This window comes from Ranitomeya variabilis, chromosome 5 (genome assembly GCF_051348905.1).
Source record: "Ranitomeya variabilis isolate aRanVar5 chromosome 5, aRanVar5.hap1, whole genome shotgun sequence".
Taxonomy (NCBI): Eukaryota; Metazoa; Chordata; class Amphibia; order Anura; family Dendrobatidae; genus Ranitomeya; species Ranitomeya variabilis.
Window position 1 is genome coordinate 59,211,236 of NC_135236.1, and position 21,693 is coordinate 59,232,928.

General features: G+C 45.6%; 1 protein-coding gene across 1 annotated transcript in view; it reads right to left on the reverse strand.

Moving 5' to 3' along the window:
- LOC143774465 (hepatic lectin-like) overlaps positions 1 to 21,693 on the reverse strand; it is an 89,895-nt gene that overhangs the window by 21,341 nt on the left and 46,861 nt on the right. Inside the window, exons 5-6 of the mRNA XM_077262081.1 lie at positions 20,358 to 20,500; positions 13,473 to 13,594 (exon numbers count right to left, since the gene is read on the reverse strand). Of these exons, the coding sequence (XP_077118196.1) occupies positions 13,473 to 13,594; positions 20,358 to 20,500 (265 nt within the window). The remainder of the gene's footprint in view (positions 1 to 13,472; positions 13,595 to 20,357; positions 20,501 to 21,693) is intronic.

Genomic DNA, 21,693 nt, shown 5'->3' on the forward strand with positions numbered 1-21,693 from the left:
GTATTGAATGCGGTTTTCCATTCATCACCTTGCTTAATGCGCACAAGGTTGTACGCACCACGAAGGTCTATCTTGGTGAACCACTTGGCACCCTTAATCCGGGCAAACAAGTCAGACAACAGCGGTAAAGGATACTGAAATTTGACAGTGATCTTATTCAAAAGCCGATAATCAATACAAGGTCTCAAAGATCCGTCCTTTTTTGCCACAAAAAAGAATCCCGCACCAAGAGGGGAAGAAGACGGACGAATATGTCCTTTCTCCAGAGACTCCTTGATATATGAACGCATAGCGGTATGTTCAGGTACCGACAGATTAAACAGTCTTCCCTTAGGAAATTTACTGCCCGGGATCAAATCTATAGCACAGTCACAGTCCCTATGAGGAGGCAGTGCACTGGACTCAGACTCACTGAAGACATCCTGATAATCAGACAAATACTCCGGAACTTCCGAAGGCGTAGAAGAAGCAATAGACACAGGCAGGGAATCCCCATGAATACCACGACAGCCCCAACTTGAGACTGACATAGCCTTCCAGTCCAGGACTGGATTATGGGTCTGTAACCATGGCAGCCCTAAAACAACCAAATCATGCATTTTATGTAAAACCAGGAAACGTATCACCTCGCGGTGTTCAGGAGTCATGCACATGGTAACCTGTGTCCAATACTGCGGTTTATTTGCTGCCAATGGTGTAGCATCAATACCCCTAAGAGGAATAGGATTTTCTAATGGTTCAAGAGTAAAACCACAGCGCTTAGCAAATGAGAGATCCATGAGACTCAGGGCAGCACCTGAATCTACAAACGCCATGACAGGATAAGATGACAGTGAGCAAATCAAAGTTACAGACAGAATAAATTTAGGTTGCAAATTACCAACGGTGACAGGACTAACAACCTTAGCTATACGTTTAGAGCATGCTGAGATAACATGTGTAGAATCACCACAGTAGTAGCACAAGCCATTCTGGCGTCTATGAATTTTCCGCTCATTTCTAGTCAGGATTCTATCACATTGCATTAAATCAGGTGTCTGTTCAGACAACACCATGAGAGAATTTGCGGTTTTTCTATCACATTGCACCGAATTAGGTGTCTGTTCAGACAACACCATGAGGGAATTTGCGGTTTTGCGCTCCCGCAACCGCCGGTCAATTTGAATAGCCAGTGCCATAGTATCATTCAGACCTGTGGGAATGGGAAAACCCACCATAACATTCTTAATGGCTTCAGAAAGGCCATTTCTAAAATTAGCGGCCAGTGCACACTCGTTCCAATGTGTCAGCACGGACCATTTCCGAAATTTTTGGCAATACACTTCAGCCTCGTCCTGCCCCAGAGACATAGCCAGCAAGGCCTTTTCTGCCTGAATCTCAAGATTGGGTTCCTCATAAAGTAAACCGAGCGCCAGAAAAAACGCATCAAGATCAGCCAATGCCGGATCTCCTGGCGCCAGCGAAAAAGCCCAATCCTGAGGGTCGCCCCGTAAGAACGAAATAACAATTTTTACTTGCTGAGCAGAATCTCCAGATGAACAGGGTCTCAGGGACAAAAACAATTTACAATTATTCACGAAATTCCTAAACTTAAACCTGTCTCCGGAAAACAGTTCAGGAATCGGTATTTTAGGTTCTGACCTAGGATTTCTGATAACATAGTCTTGTATGCCCTGCACACGAGTAGCCAGCTGGTCCACACTTGTAATCAAGGTCTGGACATTCATGTCTGCAGCAAGCATAGCCACTCTGAGGTAAAGGGGAAGAAGAAAAAAAAAAAAACTCAGAATCTTCTTTCTTATAATCCCTCTTCTGCAATGCATTAAACATTTAATACTGGCCTGGCAAACTGTTATGACCCCAATGGCGAGGGTCTCAGAGGAACGTGGAAGTCTGCAGAATACAAAAATCCAGCTCATAGGGCAGTGGTAACTGGGTTGACCATATATCTACTCCTAACGCCAACACTAGAAGTAGCCGGGAATCATTCCTACGTTGATTCTAGATGACACGCGCCAGCCGGAGAATCTAGCTACCCCTAGTAGAGGAAAACAAAGACCTTTCTTGCCTCCAGAGAAGGGGACCCCAAAGCTGGATAGAAGCCCCCCACAAATAATGACGGTGAGGTAAGAGGAAATGACAAACACAGAAATGAACCAGGTTTAGCACAGAGAGGCCCGCTTACTGATAGCAGAATAAAGAAAGGTAACTTATATGGTCAACAAAAACCCTATCAAAATCCACACTGGAAATTCAAGAACCCCCGAACCGTCTAACGGTCCGGGGGGAGAACACCAGCCCCCTAGAGCTTCCAGCAAAGGTCAGGATATAGATATGGAACAAGCTGGACAAAAATACAAAACCAAAACAAATAGCAAAAAGCAAAAGGCAGACTTAGCTGATATAACTGGAACCAGGATCAGTAGACAAGAGCACAGCAGACTAGCTCTGATAACTACGTTGCCAGGCATTGAACTGAAGGTCCAGGGAGCTTATATAGCAACACCCCTAACTAACGACCCAGGTGCGGATAAAAGGAAAGACAGAAAAACCAGAGTCAAAAAACTAGTAACCACTAGAGGGAGCAAAAAGCAAATTCACAACAAAAACTGCCATGAGCCTATTGTTTGTTATTTTAGGCCTTTGATAGCCTGTCTGCGGTCCCTACTTTAAATACTCCTCCACTCACCACCGAGCTGCCTGTGTATCCATGTAACCGCTGTAAAACTGCCATGAGCCTATTGTTTGTTATTTTAGGCCTTTGATAGCCTGTCTGCGGTCCCTACTTTAAATACTCCTCCACTCATCACCAGCTGCCTGCCCGTGTATCCATGTAACCGCTGTAAAACTGCCATGAGCCTATTGTTTGTTATTTTAGGCCTTTGATAGCCTGTCTGCGGTCCCTACTTTAAATACTCCTCCACTCACCACCAAGCTGCCTGCCCGTGTATCCATGTAACCGCTGTAAAACTGCCATGAGCCTATTGTTTGTTATTTTAGGCCTTTGATAGCCTGTCTGCGGTCCCTACTTTAAATACTCCTCCACTCATCACCAGCTGCCTGCCCGTGTATCCATGTAACCGCTGTAAAACTGCCATGAGCCTATTGTTTGTTATTTTAGGCCTTTGATAGCCTGTCTGCGGTCCCTACTTTAAATACTCCTCCACTCACCACCAAGCTGCCTGCCCGTGTATCCATGTAACCGCTGTAAAACTGCCATGAGCCTATTGTTTGTTATTTTAGGCCTTTGATAGCCTGTCTGCGGTCCCTACTTTAAATACTCCTCCACTCATCACCAGCTGCCTGCCCGTGTATCCATGTAACCGCTGTAAAACTGCCATGAGCCTATTGTTTGTTATTTTAGGCCTTTGATAGCCTGTCTGCGGTCCCTACTTTAAATACTCCTCCACTCACCACCAAGCTGCCTGTGTATCCATGTAACCGCTGTAAAACTGCCATGAGCCTATTGTTTGTTATTTTAGGCCTTCGAAGCCTGTCTGCGGTCCCTCCTTCCACTAGGCCTCCACTGACCAGACCACTGCTGCCCGTGTACCCCTGGAACCAATTTTAAAGTGCCTACAGCCAGCCAATTTTATTGTGTTAGGCCTTCGAAGCCTGTCTGCGGTCCCTCCTTCCAATAGGCCTACACTGACAAAGGTACACCTGACAACAGACACATGGACCTGTAGGCATGGCCACGGAAGGTTACGTGTCCTTTGTGGCTCAATGGGTTAATGTATTGGATGCATGGTCCACACAGGGGACAGCCTGCTAAGTCTGTATGCAGTCCCTAATTCAAGTTGTCCTCAACTGAATAAAGCTGAGCTTCTACCTTCTGGCTCTCATTAAGTGTTTTTTAAAAAACAAAATGGTGGTTAGGGCCTACTAACGGCTTCTGCCCCTCCCTGGTGTTGCCCTCAACTGAATAAAGCTGAGCTTCTACCTTCCGGCTCTGATTAACTGCTGTTTTTAAACACATTGCTGGTTCCGGCCTACTAACGGTGTCTGCCCCTCCCTGGTGTTGCCCTCAACTGAATAAAGCTGAGCTTCTACCTTCCGGCTCTGATTAACTGCTGTTTTTAAACACATTGCTGGTTCCGGCCTACTAACGGTGTCTGCCCCTGCCTGGTGTTGCCCTCAACTGAATAAAGCTGAGCTTCAACCTTCTGGCTCTCATTAAGTGTTTTTTAAAAAACAAAATGGTGGTTCCGGCCTACTAACGGTGTCTGCCCCTGCCTGGTGTTGCCCTCAACTGAATAAAGCTGAGCTTCAACCTTCTGGCTCTGATTAACTGCTGTTTTTAAACACATTGCTGGTTCCGGCCTACTAACGGTGTCTGCCCCTCCCTGGTGTTGCCCTCAACTGAATAAAGCTGAGCTTCTACCTTCCGGCTCTGATTAACTGCTGTTTTTAAACACATTGCTGGTTCCGGCCTACTAACGGTGTCTGCCCCTCCCTGGTGTTGCCCTCAACTGAATAAAGCTGAGCTTCTACCTTCTGGCTCTGATTAACTGCTGTTTTTAAACACATTGCTGGTTCCGGCCTACTAACGGTGTCTGCCCCTGCCTGGTGTTGCCCTCAACTGAATAAAGCTGAGCTTCAACCTTCTGGCTCTGATTAACTGCTGTTTTTAAACACATTGCTGGTTCCGGCCTACTAACGGTGTCTGCCCCTCCCTGGTGTTGCCCTCAACTGAATAAAGCTGAGCTTCAACCTTCTGGCTCTCATTAAGTGTTTTTTAAAAAACAAAATGGTGGTTAGGGCCTACTAACGGTGTCTGCCCCTGCCTGGTGTTGCCCTCAACTGAATAAAGCTGAGCTTCAACCTTCTGGCTCTCATTAAGTGTTTTTTAAAAAACAAAATGGTGGTTAGGGCCTACTAACGGCTTCTGCCCTTCCCTGGTGTTGCCCTCAACTGAATAAAGCTGAGCTTCTACCTTCCGGCTCTGATTAACTGCTGTTTTTAAACACATTGCTGGTTCCGGCCTACTAACGGCTTCTGCCCCTCCCTGGTGTTGCCCTCAACTGAATAAAGCTGAGCTTCTACCTTCCGGCTCTGATTAACTGCTGTTTTTAAACACATTGCTGGTTCCGGCCTACTAACGGTGTCTGCCCCTGCCTGGTGTTGCCCTCAACTGAATAAAGCTGAGCTTCAACCTTCTGGCTCTCATTAAGTGTTTTTTAAAAAACAAAATGGTGGTTAGGGCCTACTAACGGCTTCTGCCCCTCCCTGGTGTTGCCCTCAACTGAATAAAGCTGAGCTTCTACCTTCCGGCTCTGATTAACTGCTGTTTTTAAACACATTGCTGGTTCCGGCCTACTAACGGTGTCTGCCCCTGCCTGGTGTTGCCCTCAACTGAATAAAGCTGAGCTTCAACCTTCTGGCTCTCATTAAGTGTTTTTTAAAAAACAAAATGGTGGTTCCGGCCTACTAACGGTGTCTGCCCCTCCCTGGTGTTGCCCTCAACTGAATAAAGCTGAGCTTCAACCTTCTGGCTCTCATTAAGTGTTTTTTAAAAAACAAAATGGTGGTTAGGGCCTACTAACGGTGTCTGCCCCTCCCTGGTGTTGTCCTCAACTGAACAAAGCTGAGCTTCCACATTCTGGCTTTCGGCCTATACTATCAGATATTAAACTGCATTTGGCCTACTAGTGTGGTTAGGCCCTTGAAACAGTGTCTGCTGCTCTTGGGTTTGCTACTCCACTGAACAAAGCAATGCCGCCTGTTTAGTCCTGTTACCAATTTTGATCTGCATTTAGCCTACTTTATTCTTTGGCCCTATATCTGTTTCCTCATCATCCTGCCCATTGCCCAGCCACTGCTAGATGAGTCTGCTGGTACATTGACCTAGACCACTACATTCCCCTTGTACTCTACACAGCCAGAATCTGACCCTGCTGAAAGTAAGGTTCCCCTTCCCGCATATTATACCACCTTACACAGGGACAAAGAGGAAGGTGCAGATGAAAGTGCAGGTTCCTTCATCAGGTGGGGGGGCATACTCGTTGGCGACGTCACTGGCACAGGGCCACTCAGAGTACGCAAAAGTGTCGCTGCTGGTGGGAGGCGCCCCCGCCATGCAAACACACCGCCGTACTTTGAGGGGCCCTGTGCCAGTGCCAATGCGAACGAGTGGGCCCCCCCTGCTTGCTCAGGATCACAGCACTTGCAACGTTGAAATACTTACCTCTCCCTGCTCCACCGCCATGACGTAGTCCATGTTTCCTGGGCCCACTAAAACCTTGAACCAGCCCTACCCCCACAACTTTTGCCAAATGACCCCCAATTTCCAGTGCCCAACTATTATTATAAAGTTAATTAAGATTGACAAGCTTCAGAAAACAAGAATGGATGTTTTTGGCAGTAAAATGTGCACTGTAGGTGTTTTCCTGGCCTCCACTCACTGCCGGCTATGCTTCCCCATTGACTTGCATTGGGTTTCGTGTTTCGGTCGATCCCCGACTTTTAGCGATAATCGGCCGACTTCACTCGACTCGACTCTGGACTAAATCGGGTTTCACAAAACCAGACTCGATCTTAAAAAAATGAAAGTCGCTCAACCCTAGCTACGACGTACGATTCTCAGCAGGGTCCCTGATCGCTGCTGCTTGTCAGACACAGCGATATCGTATGGATATCGCTGGAACGTCACGGATCGTACCGTCGTAGCGATCAAAGTGCCACTGTGAGACGGTACCCTAACTCTAATTCCAACCCTAACCCTAAGGCTATGTGCCCACTTTGCGGATTCGTGTGAGATTTTTCCGCACCATTTTTGAAAAATCCGCAGGTAAAAGGCACTGCGTTTTACCTACGGATTTACAGCGGATTTCCAGTGTTTTTTGTGCGGATTTCACCTGCGGATTCCTATTGAGGAACAGGTGTAAAACGCTGCGGAATCCGCACAAAATTGACATGCTGCGGAAAATACACAGCGTTTCCGCACGGTATTTTCTGCACCATGGGCACAGCGGATTTGGTTTTCCATAGGTGTACATGGTACTGTAAACCTGATGGAAAACTGCTACGAATTCGCAGCGGCCAATCCGCTGCGGATCCGCGGCGAATCCGCGGCGGATCTGCGGCCAATCCGCTGCGGATCCGCGGCAAACCGCTGCGGATTCGCAGCCAAATCCGCACTATGTGTGCACATGCCCTAACCCTATCCCTAACCCTACCCCTAATTCTAACCCTAATTCTAACCCTAGTTCTAACCCTAACCCTAGCAGAAAAAAAATATATATATTTTATTTATTTTTATTATTGTCCCTATGGGGGTGATAAAGGGGGGTCATTTACTATTTTTTTTATTTTGATCACTGTGATAGGCTATATCGCAGTGATCAAAATACATCTGAAACGAATCTGCCAGCTGGCAGATTCGGCGGGCGCAGTGCGCATGCGCCCGCCATATTGGAAGCTGGCGGCGCCCACGGAGAAGCCGGACGGATACCGGGAGGCCCGGTAAGTATGTAGGGGGGTGATCGGATCACGGGGGGGGGGGGACCGGAGCACAGGAAGGGGGCACCGGAGCACGGGGGGAGCGGACAGGAGGACGGAGGAGCGGACAGGACGACTTAGGGGGGCGGACCACGTAACGGAGCACTGGGGGGGCGATCGGTGGGGTGGGGTGGGGGCTGATTAGGTTTTCCAGCCATGGCCGATGATATTGCAGCATCGGCCATGGCTGGATTGTAATATTTCACCGTTTTTTTGGGTGAAATATTACAAATCGCTCTGATTGGCAGTTTCACTTTCAACAGCCAATCAGAGCGATCGTAGCCACGAGGGGGTGAAGCCACCCCCCCTGGGCTGAAGCACCACTCCCCCTGTTCCTGCAGATCGGGTGAAATTGGAGTTAACCCTTTCACCCGATCTGCAGGAGCGCGATCCCTCCATGACGCATACGCTGCGTCACAGGTCGAATTGGCACCGACTTTCATGACGCAGCGTATGCGTCAAAGGTCGGGAAGGGGTTAAGATCTCTCATCAGGTGTTCACTGGGAATTAGATCCGAACTCATTGCTGGCACTTCAGAACTGTTTAGCACTTTGTTTCCATCCATTTCTTAGTGCTTCTTGAAGTATGTTTGGGATCATTGTCCTACTGGAAGACATGACCTAGGATGCAAACCCAGCTTTTTGTGACTGGGCACTATATAGCGAACAAAAATCCTTTAGTAATCTTCAGATTTCATGAGGACTTGCACACAATCAAGGAACCAGAGCCAGAGGATTTTGGCTTACTCACGTATATTTTGGCAAACTACAGTCTAGCTTTATTATGTCTCTGTGTCAGTAGTGGGGTCCTCCTGAGACTCCTGGAATTGCATTTAATTTCATTCAAATGTCGACGGACAGTGATGCACCCTGAGCCTGCAGGACAGCTTGAATTTCTTCTTTGGCACTTGATTGGGGCTGCTTCTACACCATCTGGACTATCCTGTGTTGCAACATTTCATCAATTTTTCTCTGTCATCCACGTCCACATAGATTAGCTACAGTGCCACGGGTTTTAAACATCTTGCTTATGTTGCGCACCATGCATAAAGGACTATCAAGATCTCTGGAGATGGACTTGTAACCGTGAGATTGTTGATGTTGTTCTCAAATCCTCAGACAGTTCTCCTCCTTCTGTTCTCCATGCTTAGTGTGGCACAGATAGACATATAATGCAATGATTGAGTCAAGTTCTCCCTGTTTTATCTGGCTTCAGGTGTGATTTTATATTTCCCACACCTGTTACTTGCCACTGGTGAGTTTAATGAGCATCACATGCTTGAAGCAAAGTTGTTTACTCACAATTTTTGAACAATTTTGTCCAGCCCATTGTTGTGGTTTGTGCTAAATTATTTCCAAGTTACTTGTTTTCTCTGTTGTTTTGTGTTGTTCCAATACACACAAAGGAAATAAACGTGTATTACAAAACATGTGTAATTGCAATAATATTCTTGGAGAAATAGTTCATTTTTAGTGATGAGCGAATATACGCGTTAGTCGAGATTTCTCGAGCACGCTCGGGGGGTCCTCCGAGTATTTTTTAGTGCTCGGAGATTTAGTTTTTATTGCCGCAGCTGAATGATTTACATCTGTTAGCCAGCATGGACCCCCGAGCATGCTCGAGAAATCTCGAGTAACGAGTATATTCGCTCATCACTATTTATTTTCTGGAACAATTTCAAGGGTGCCAACACTTTCGGCCACATATGCATGTAAACACGATATTATGGGCAACAGTAATAAGAGTAATACAGTATGCTATGGCAGTTACTAAACTAAATGCAATATCTTGTTCAGCTTTCTTTTTATGTACACTGTCCTTATTATCTAGCAGTTAACCCCTCAATGACCCCAGCTTTTTTTTTTGGTTTTGTGTTTTCGTTTTTCGCTCCCCTTCTTCCCAGAGCCATAACTTTTTTATTTTTCCGTCAATATGGCCATGTGAGGGCTTATTTTTTGCAGGACGAGTTGTACTTTTGAAAGACATAATTGGTTTTTGCATGTTGTGTACTAAAAAAACGGGAAAAAAGTCCAAGTGCTGTGAAATTGCAAAAAAAGTGCAATCCCACACTTGTTTTTTGCATGGCTTTTTTGCTAGATTCACTAATGCTAAAACTGACCTGCCATTATGATTCTCCAGGTCATTACGAGTTCGTAGACACCAAACATATCTAAGTTATTTTTTATCTAAGTGGTAAAAAAAAATTCCAAACTTTGCTAAAAAAAAAAGAAATTGCGCAATTTTCCGTTACCCATAGCGTCTCCATTTTTCGTGATCTGGGGTCAGGTGAGGGCTTATTTTTTGTGTGCCGAGCTGGCATTTTTAATGATAATGGTATCATTAAAAACGCCAGCTCGGCACGCAAAAAATAAGCCCTAATAAGCGTATCTGGTGCAGATACGATCTTTTGATCGCCCGTTATTACATTTTAATGCACTGTCGCAGCAACCAAAAAAACATAATTCTGGGGTTTGAAATTTTTTCTCGCTACGCCGTTTAGCGATCAGGTTGATTCTTTTTTTTTATTGATAGATCGGGCAATTCTGAATGCGGCGATACCAAATATGTGTAGGTTTGATTTTTTTTATTGCTTTATTTTGAATGGGGTGAAAGGGCGGTGATTTTTTAAAACAATTTGTTTTACTTTTGCCATGCTTCAGTAGCCTCCATGGGAGGCTAGAAGCTGGCATAGCCTGATCAGCTTTTCTACATATGAGCGATGCTCAGATCGTCCCTATGTAGCTAAATTACAGCATTGCTATGAGCGCTGACCACAGGGTGGAGCTTACAGCAATCTGGCATCAACAACCATAGAGGTCTTCAAGAGACCTCTGGTTGTCATGCCGATGTATCGCTGACCCCCCGATCACATGAAGGGGGTCAGCGATGCGTGCATTTCCGGCCCAATGGCCGGAAGCGCTAGTTAAATGCTGCTGTCAGAGTTTAACAGCGGCATTTAACTAGTTAACAGCGGCGGATGGATCGCGATTCCACCTGCCGCTATTGCGAGCACATGTCAGCTGTTCAAAACAGCTGACATCTCCCGGATTTTATGCGGGCTCACCGCTGGAGCCTGCATCAAAGCCGGAGTTCTGTCATCTGACGTACTATTCCGTCCTCGGACAGAAAAGGCTTAAACGGCTATTAATGCCTTTGTGTCTCAGTTTAACAGGCATCACTCTCAATCAGGGCCGGACTGGCCATCTGGCAGTTCTGGCAAATGCCAGAAGGGCCGGTGCCAGTAGTGGGCCGCTGCACGCCGACTCACCCCCCCCACCAGCGCCGCCGCCGCATTCAACTGTACCGGCGTCTATGACACCGGTACAGTTGAATGCAATGATGGAGGAGAGTGCATCTGCTGTCGCTCCCTCTCCCATCATTCCCTGCTCTGCTTCTGACACTGCGGGTGCGCGCGCACTCACTGTGTCCCAGGCAGTGCAGCGGCAGCCACCGATACAGGAGCAGGGAGCAACGTGGGCGCGAGGAGAGGTGAGGAGTGTGTTTTTTTCTTGTTTTTTTTTACTGGACTGTGGGGCCATTCTCGGGGGGGGGGGAGAGGAGAGATGTGGGCTGTGCTGCATACCACTATGTAGGCTGTGCTATATACTACTATGTGGGCTGTGCTGTATACTACTATGTGTGCTGTGCTATATACTACTATGTGGGCTGTGCACTATACTACTATGTGGGGTGTGCTGTATACTACTATGTGGGCTGTGCTGTATACTGCTACGTGGGCTGTGCTGTATACTGCAATGTGGGCTGTGCTGTATACTACTGTGTGGGCTGTGCTGTATACTACTGTGTGGGCTGTGCTGTGTACTACTGTGTGGGCTGTGCTGTATACTACTGTGTGGGCTGTGCTGTGTACTACTGTGTGGGCTGTACTGTATACTGCTACATGGTCTGTGTTATCTGCTATGCGGGTTGTGCTATATGCTATGCGGGTTGTTCTATATACTATGCAGGTTGTGCTATATACTATGCAGGTTGTGCTATATACTATGCGGGCTTTGCTATATACTATGCAGGCTTTGCTATACAGTATACTATGCGGGTTGTTCTATATACTATGCGGGCTTTGCTATATGCTATGCGGGTTGTGCTATATACTATGCGGGCTTTGCTATATCCTATGGGGGGTATATTATATTCTATGGGGGAGGCCGTGTTATATACTATGTGGCTGTGTTATATACTATTGTGGGGGTATATTATATTCTATGGGGGAGGTTGTGTTATATACTATGGGGGGCTGCATTATATTCTATGGGGCCTACATTATATATTATGGGGAGGTGGGCTGTATTATATTCTATGGGGGGCTGTATTAGAATTTATGAGGGATGATTGCATCGTACTCTTTGATGAGGCTGCATTATATTCTGTGGGGAGGTGGGCTGTATTCTATTCTATTCGGGGCTACATTATATTCTATGGGGGGTTGTATTATATTTATATTCTTTGCGGGGTGATTGCATCATACTCTATGAGGAGACTGCATTAAACTATGAGGGGACTGCATTATATTCTATGGGGTGGCTGCATTATACTCTGGGTTGGTTGCATTATACTCTGGGGTGGCTGCATTATATTCTGTAGGGTGGTGCCTGCATTATACTATATGTGGGCTGCATTATACCGTATTGAGGACTATGGGGAATACGTTATACTATATGAAGAACTATGGGGTGCATTATACTATGGGAAGTGAATTGTACTACATAGATGACTATGGCGGTGCATTATACTATATGGAGCTCTATGAAGAGTGTATTATGCTATATGGAGGACTGAACAGTGTATTTTAATATATGGAAGACTATAGGGAGTGTATTATACTATATGGAAGACTGTGGTGTACATTATAATATATGGAGGACTATGGGGTGTATTTTACTAAACAAGTAAAATGCTGTATATTCAGATTGTTTTTGCTGGAACAAAAATCATTGTTCTCAGCAGCACATCACCGGTGTAAACTGTAGATGTGCTGCTGATAACATGATACTGTATGGTGATCTGTTAGTGATCTATTAGTGATCGTTCTGTCCAATCATTATTCCTCAGCTGGTAAAAAGAGGCCGGGAAACAAGCGTTGAACAACTTCAGTATTGTCGATCAAACTCATTTAGCGGCCTGAGATCAGCGCTTGTAAATACAACTGAAATGCTTTTGTGTGATGTGCAATATGTAAGGGTATGTTTCCACGTTCAGGAAACGCTGCGTGTTTGATGCTGCGCAGAGCCGCAGCGTCAAACACGCAGCGTCCAGATGTTACAGCATAGTGGAGGGGATTTTATCAAATCCCGTGTCCACTATGCGTGGTAACACGCACCTGGCGGCCCTGCGATTCCGGACATGCGGCGCGTCTTTTAAGATCACAGCATGTCCGTTTACCTTGCGGCGACGCTGCGCCGCCGCAAGTAAAACACAGGGCCCTATGTGTGGGGTGCGATGATTCTGGATGTGTGCAATGAACACATCCGGCATCATCGCGTCACAGAAGGGGGTGGAGCTTAGGGCGGAGTGTGTTTGCCGCTCCGTCCAAACCGCCGGCCATCCTGAAGGTGGACACGTACCCTTAGCATTTGGGGCCCCATTTTAAACTTTTGCCTAGGGCCCCACTTAGCCTAAAACCGGTCCTGCCTACAAGTGTACAAACATATTATACAGTCACCATGTGACAAGTGGGCCTATGTAACTTCAAATGCCAGGGCTGAATTTTAGACCCAGTCCGGCCCTGGCTCATACGTGCATTTATGGGAACTACTTGGAAAATAGAATGTACTGATGTGTATAATATCATGAAGAGGATATGTCAGCAGTATGTCAATTCTTTGTATGCATTTCACCTTAGATTCCCCTCTTTGCATTGCATATGATGAAATCCGTAATGTAATACATGCAGATATTACTGCGGATTCCTGACAAAATCTACAACAGCATCTTAATCTTCTTCGGAAACTTACTGATAAGATGTTTCATAATCTGTTCCATCGATCCACTCCCATTCATCTTCTTCATCTATATCATTGAGTCCAATCCAATACCTTTTTGATATTGATGCTTCAGAAAAAGTTGAAAGAAATAACTGAAAACAACAAAAAAAAGAAACTGTTAAAAACAAGCTAAACACAATCTCCAGACCATTATGGTTTGAGCACACAGAGATTATTGAGATTTTCAAAACATGTTTTTCAAGCGGAAACTGCTTCAGGAAGCTCTCCTTCATATAAAATATTTTCAAGGAGTTTTTTGTTTGTTTTATGCAGCCTTCAGATTGGACAGAGCCTAGTTTTGCAGCTGATTCCATCTAAAGAAGTGACCTATACTTTCCTTTCTCCCGCAAGGTGTTTTTTCAATACCTGAAGTTTAAGAAAAACACACATGAACAGCAGTCATTTTTAAAATAGAAATTAATAAAAAGTGTATTTTTTTTTATCTTTCTTTGAGTAATTTTTCAGCCATTTTTTTTAGCTGTTCTGCTCCAAAAGATTCCCTAAAATCTCTGTCTGCACATACACGTAGCATGTAAAACCAACCATATTATTTACAGCATCGCAAATCTCCAATACAAATTCCAATAACTTTCATTGCAATTTTTCATCTGAGATTCCTTCAAACTTGCAGACCATTTTTAGAATTAGGCCGGCGTCACACTCAGCGTATGTAAATACGGTCCGTTTTTTATGGCCGTAATACGCAGAAAAGTCCCCAAAATAGTGATCCGTATGTAATTCGTAGGCAGGGTGAGTCAGCGTATTTTGCGCATGGCATCCTCCGTATGTAATCCGTATGGCATCCGTACTGCGATATTTTCTCGCAGGCTTGCAAAACCGACATCTAATGGATTTATGTGCTCAAATGTTCGTTAAAACATATATACAGTGTATATATATATATGTCATTGAGACACATATATATATATATATTCTGTATTTATATTTAATTCAGCGCGATATATGTGAAAAGCCGGTAATTCAATTGCCGGCTTTTCATTTCTCCTTCCCAAACCCGACAGGATATGAGACATGGTTTACATACAGTAAACCATCTCATGTCCCTTATTTTTTTGCATATTCCACACTACTAATGTTAGTAGTGTGTATGTGCAAAATTTGGGCGCTGTAGCTTGTAAAATAAAGGGTTAAATGGCTGAAAAAATTGGCGTGGGCTCCCGCGCAATTTTCTCCACCAGAGTGGTAAAGCCAGTGACTGAGGGCAGATATTAATAGCCTAGAGAGGGTCCATGGTTATTGGCCCCCCCGGCTACAAACATCTGCCCCCAGCCACTCCAGAAATGGCACATCTGGAAGATGCGCCTATTCTGGCACTTGGCCACTCTCTTCCCACTCCCGTGTAGCGGTGGGATATGGGGTAATGAAGGGTTAATGTCACCTTGCTATTGTAAGGTGACATTAAGCCAGATTAATAATGGAGAGGCGTCAATTATCACACCTATCCATTATTAATCCAATAGTACGAAATGGTTAATAAAACACACACACATTATTTACAAGTATTTTAATGAAATAAAGACACAGGGTGTTGTAATATTTTATTAGACTCTTAATCCACCTGAAGACCATCGTCCTGAAACAAAGTTAAAAAAACAAACAACAATATTCCATACCTTCCGTCGTTATGTCCCACGATGTAAATCCATCTGAGGGGGTTAAATCATTTTACAGCCAGGAGCTGTGCTAAAGCAGTGGTCATGCCTGTAAAACCCCGGGTACTGAATGGAAAGCAGTTTGATCTGTAGTTACCTTGAGTCGCGGTGATGCGCCCTCTGCTGGATGTCCTCATATGAACTCGAGCGTGGGAACTTTTCCAAGGCTCCAGCTCATGAGGACATCCAGCAGAGGGCGCCTCACCGCGACTCAAGGTAACTACAGGTCACCCTGCTTTCCATTCAGTACCCGGGGTTTTACAGGCACGAGCACTGCTTTAGCACAGCTCCTGGCTGTAAAATGATTTTACCCCCTCAGATGGATTTACATCGTGGGACATAACGACGGAAGGTATGGAATATTGTTGTTTGTTTTTTTAACTTTGTTTAAGGACGATGGTCTTCAGGTGGATTAAGAGTCTAATAAAATATTACAACACCCTGTGTCTTTATTTCATTAAAACACTTGTAAATAATGTGTGTGTGTTTTATTAACCATTTCGTACTATTGGATTAATAATGGATAGGTGTCATAATTGATGCCTCTCCATTATTAATCTGGCTTAATGTCACCTTACAATAGCAAGGTGACATTAACCCTTCATTACCCCATATCCCACCGCTACACGGGAGTGGGAAGAGAGTGGCCAAGTGCCAGAATAGGCGCATCTTCCAGATGTGCCTTTTCTGGTGTGGCTGGGGACAGATGTTTGTAGCCGGGGGGGGGGGCAATAACCATGGACCCTCTCTAGGCTATTAATATCTGCCCTCAGTCACTGGCTTTACCACTCTGGCGGAGAAAATTGCGTGGGAGCCCACGCCAATTTTTTCTGCGATTTAACCCTTTATTTTACAAGCTACAGCGCCCAAATTTTGCACATACACACTACTAACATTAGTAGTGTGGAATATGCAGAAAAAAAAGGGATATGAGATGGTTTACTGTATGTAAACCATGTCTCATATCCTGTCGGGTTTGGGAAGGAGAAATGAAAAGCCGGCAATTGAATTACCGGCTTTTTTATAGAACACTGCTGCGTATTTCTCGCAAGTCACACTGCTGGTCCGTGTGTAATCTGTATTTTTCTCGCCCCCATAGACTTTCATTGGCGATTTTTTTGCACAATACGGTGACAAACGCAGCATGCTGCGATTTTTTATGGCTGTACAAGACCGTATAATACGGATCAGTAAAGTACGGCTGATAGGAGCTGGGACATAGGGAATCATTGGGCCGTGTGTTATGCGTATTTTACGGTTGTATTTTCTGCCCTCATACGTCCGTAAAACTCGCTAGTGTGACGCCGGCCTTATTGTACCTGCTGACAACACCCAAAATAACCAAAACAGAATATATAACTAATGGAATGGTCAGATGGTGTGCGGGCAGCTGTGGAACTGCAGTGCAATCGGAGCTATTCCCACATGTGGCAGGCCAATTGCCAATTGTGATTTATTGATACCACTTTGCATCACATATGATGTTTTTGCAATTTTTGTTAGGGGTGTAGCTATCGAGAAACTTCAGTTCTGGCATTTTGATTCTCAATAATTTGTAATGCTTAGGGTATGTGCACACGTTGCGGATTTTGCTGTGGATCCACAGCGGTTTTGCCCGAATTTACCGTACCATGTAAACCTATGGAAAACAAAATCCGCAGTGCACATGCTGCGGAAAAAAACACGCGGAAATGTAGTGTTGTTTATTCCGCAGCATGTCAATTCTTTGTGCGGATTCTGCAGCGGTTTACACTTGCTCCTCAATAGGAATCCACAGGTGTAAAACCACAGCTGGAATCCGCACAAAATCTGCAAAAAAACACGGTAAATCTGCGGTAATTCCGCAGGTAATCCGCAGTGCGGTTTACCTGCGGATTTACCAAAATCAGTCAGGAAAAATCCGCAGAGTAATCCGCAGCGTGTGCACATATCCTAATAGATTGGACTTTTACGGATGCAGCAATGCCAAATATGTCTATTTTCATTTTATATAAATTTATATATGTTATATTTTTATACAATATTTTATATGTTTTATTTATTTATTAAATGGAAAAGGGAGTGATTGGAAATATTTTTTTTTTAATTTTTTAAAAATACTTTTTAATTTAATTTTTAGAAACCTTAAGGGACTTAAAGTATTTTTGAATGCTAATACATGTTGCCCAATTGACAACCAGGTGTAACTACGGGTATATACAGAGATCTGTCAATACAGGGCAGTGGCTCGGGAGAAGCCGCCAAGGACACACCTGTCCAACTAATCCACAGCGCGGCTCGATCCCTAGCTGCTTTTAAAGTATATTTTTCTCTGAAACGACGCGGCATTTTAGAGTCAAACATACTACAGCCAATGCCTGATACATGCTGCCAGTGGCGTGCCCATGGCAGCATGCATCAGCTGTCAGGATTACTTTAAGGCCCGGGGTCATACTTTCGAGAAACTCACGCGAGTCTCTCTCCTCAATACCCGGCACTCAGGACCGGAGTGTAAGGCTGCATGTATTTCTGTGCAGCTGAACGCTCCGGTCCCGAGTGCTGGCGGCAGTGCCGGGTGTTGAGGTGCGAGTTTCTCGCATTGCAGTTGCAAGTGTGACCCCGGCCTAATACTGCAATCACTTGATCATTTATACTATATACTGCAATGCGACTGTATTACAGTATACTGTGTAACTCATTTGCTGTTCTCCTATGAAGTGCAGCACCAGCAAGTTATCCATTTAAATGCAGTTGTCAATGATTGAAAGCAGCGTTAGGGCTGTCCCACACGTCCAGATAATTCCGGTACCGGAATAAATCGGTACCGGAGTTATCAGTGTCCGTGTGCCTGGGAACTCACGGAGGCCATACGTGAGGCACACGTGTGCCGCCCGTATGGCGAGTGGGTACCACACGGAGCGTGTGGTACCCACTCTGCATGGTGCTGAAGCTGCGATTCATATCCTCTCTGCAGTAGCGTTTGCTGCAGAGAAAATATGAAGAATAGTGTTAAAAATAAAGATTTAGGTGTCCGCCGCCCCCCCACCCCCTGTGCGCCCCCCCGCTGGTCAGAAAATACTTACCCGGGTCCCCCGTCGGCTGTCGCTCCTTCCTGGTCTGGCCGCGGCTTCTCCTGCATGCGGTCACGTGGGCCCGATCATTTACAGTCATGAATATGTGGCTCCACCTCCCATAGGGGCGGAGCCGACTATTCATGATTGTAAATGATCGGCCCCACGTGACCGCATACAGTAGGAGGCGCGGCCAGACCAGGAAGGAGCGAGTAAGTATTTTCTGACCAGCGGGGGGGCGCACAGGGGGTGGGGGGGCGGCGGACACATGGATCTTTATTTTTAACACTATTCTTCATATTTTCTCTATAGCAAACGCTGCTGCAGGGAAGATATGAATACCGGCTTCAGCACCATGTGGGGGGGACAGCGCTTACTGTAGCGCTGTCTCCTGCACGCACACGGACCCCAGACGGAGAATGTCCGTGTGAGGTCCGTGTTTTACGCGGACCCATTGACTCTATTGGGTCCGTGTAAAACGTGTGCTCCCACGAACACTGACATGTCTCCGTGTTTGGCACACGGAGACACGGTCCGCAAAAAATCAATGACATCTGAACAGATGCATTGATTTTTATGGGTCTACGTGTGTCAGTGTCTCCGGTACGTGAGGAAACTGTCACCTCACGTACCGGAGCCACTGACGTGTGAAACCGGCCTTAACGTGATCAGAGTCAGTTTCTAGCTGCTGTTTCAGGCAGATGCTGGATGTGTAATTAGTGTTGAGCATTCCGATACCGCAAGTATCGGGTATCGGCCGATATTTGCTGTATCGGAATTCCGATACCGAGATCCGATACTTTTGTGGTATCGGGTATCGGTATCGAAACAACATTAATGTGTAAAATAAAGAATTAAAATAAAAAATATTGCTATACTCACCTCTCCGACGCAGCCTGGACCTCACCGAGGGAACCGGCAGCGTTGTTTGCTTAAAATGCGCGCTTTTCCTTCCTTCCGTGACGTCACGGCTTCTGATTGGTCGCGTGCCGCCCATGTGGCCGCGACGCGACCAATCACAGCAAGCCGTGACGTAATTTTCAGGTCCTTCTAGGCATTCAGTATTTTAAAATTACGTTCCGGCTTTGTGATTGGTCGCGTCGCGGTCACATGGGCGACGCGACCAATCACAAGCCGTGACGTCGCGGGAGGCAGGAGACGCACGCATTTTAAAATGCGCGCGTGTCCAGCCTCCCGTGACATCACGGCTTGTGATTGGTCGCGTCGCCCATGTTGGCCGCGACGCAACCAATCACAGCAAGCCGTGACGTAATTTCAGGTCCTTCAGTATTTTAAAATTACGTTCCGGCTTTGTGATTGGTCGCGTCGCGGTCACATGGGCGACGCGACCAATCACAAGCCGTGACGTCACGGGAGGCTGGACACGCGCGCATTTTAAAATGCGCGCGTCTCCTGCCTCCCGTGACGTCACGGCTTCTGATTGGTCGCGTCGCCCATGTGACCGCGACGCGACCAATCACAAAGCCGGAACGTAATTTTAAAATACTGAATGCCTAGAAGGACCTGAAAATTACGTCACGGCTTGCTGTGATTGGTCGCGTCGCGGCCACATGGGCGGCACGCGACCAATCAGAAGCCGTGACGTCACGGAAGGAAGGAAAAGCGCGCATTTTAAGCAAACAACGCTGCCGGTTCCCTCGGAGAGGTGAGTGTAGCAATATTTTTTATTTTAATTCTTTATTTTACACATTAATATGGTTCCCAGGGCCTGAAGGAGAGTTTCCTCTCCTTCAGACCCTGGGAACCATCAGGGATACCGTCCGATACTTGAGTCCCATTGACTTGTATTGGTATCGGGTATCGGTATCGGATTAGATCCGATACTTTGCCGGTATCGGCCGATACTTTCCGATACCGATACTTTCAAGTATCGGACGGTATCGCTCAACACTATGTATAATACAATCTGCCAGGTTTGGTGTGGCTGCAGATCCTGAGGATAGGTCATTAAGATTAGTTCTGGAAAACCCCTTTGACTTCTGAACAACTACATATGTCACATGGGGCACTTTATATGCAATATATACCATAAAAATTATTTTGATCCATCAGTTGATAAGATGGCCCTATACTGTTCGTCTTAGCGCTCCTACTAAGTACCATTATCTCACCTGCTCCGAGCTGCTGGTGATTACAGCTAGGTCTGCTCCTTTACCGATACATGAAGTCCTGGTGTTTGTCCACGAGGTTTTATACTTTGTAAGGTAGTAGCAACTGTCTCCAAACTGCTTCCATCCCATCTCACAAGTCTTCCCTGAAAACCAAGATAAAATCTGATTGATATACTGGAGGATTTTGCGTTTTCCTGGCAGTCAGCTGGATGCTGTGAAAAATAGAGAGATCCTTTGTTTATTATTCTTATCTCTTGTCCAGATTGGAGAACAGGAACAACAGCATCGTTCACACTTAAATACCTACATTGGAACTGATTTATCAAGACCGGCAAAGCACACAATTACGCTACAACCGGCTTGTCGAAATGGAAGACGCTGAGTTCAAAAAGAGGTGCACTCACCTAATGAGTTCGGTGCTTCTTCTAGGTAACGTATGCCTCCATGTGCTTCACCAGAAATGCTGTTCCTGTTAGGGACTGGAGTAGGATTTCTGGCATGCAAAGCGTTATCATTTTTCATGAATCTGATGGGCAGGTGGGGCCATGGCCTGCACCATTCCCATCCTACCTATGCTTATTTAAGTCAGAGAGGAGTCGAAAAAGTACCAAAAGTCACAAAATCTTTGCTCAACTCCCCGTTTTGCAAAAATGTTGTGAATTTTCAGAGGTTTTTCACCAGTTTTATGGCATAAAAGCTTTGGAGAATCAGATCCCTAGAATTTAATTATTTTTTTTATTTAGGGGCAACACGGCGACTTTGGCTGCTGCTACATCGCAATGGAATACAAATGAGTGGCATCATATCTCAACCCCAAATGTACTACGACCATTACAAGCATGTCACAAAAAATCTGACATCATGGCACTTTTTGCGACTTGTTGGTTGCAGTACCCTTAAGGTTCCAATGCGACTCCATTCACTTGTATTGTTCTGCTGTGTAGCTGCATGATACGACGTGCAGCACTGAAATTGCAGTAACACATTGCACTGTTGGATGTAATGTTTTTCTATGGTGTCTTGTTATAACCTGCAACATACTGTGACACAGTCCAAATGTGTTGAATTTTCTGTCGCTGCTTGCCGTGCAACACACAATATGCGACTTGTCTGCTAACTTAATTAACAACTTGTCTGCTAATCCAATCAATTGCAACTGTTGCTGGGCATCTAAACTACACATTTGTTTTTGGTATCTAATTTTCCGTTTTTGGATATGACAGTTCAGTCTTCTGTCTCTGCTTTGATGTGTAACCACCAAGCCTCAGCGTTGATGTGTAAGGCCGGAGTCACACTTGTGTGTGCAGTGCGAGAAACTCGTACGAGCCTCTTACAT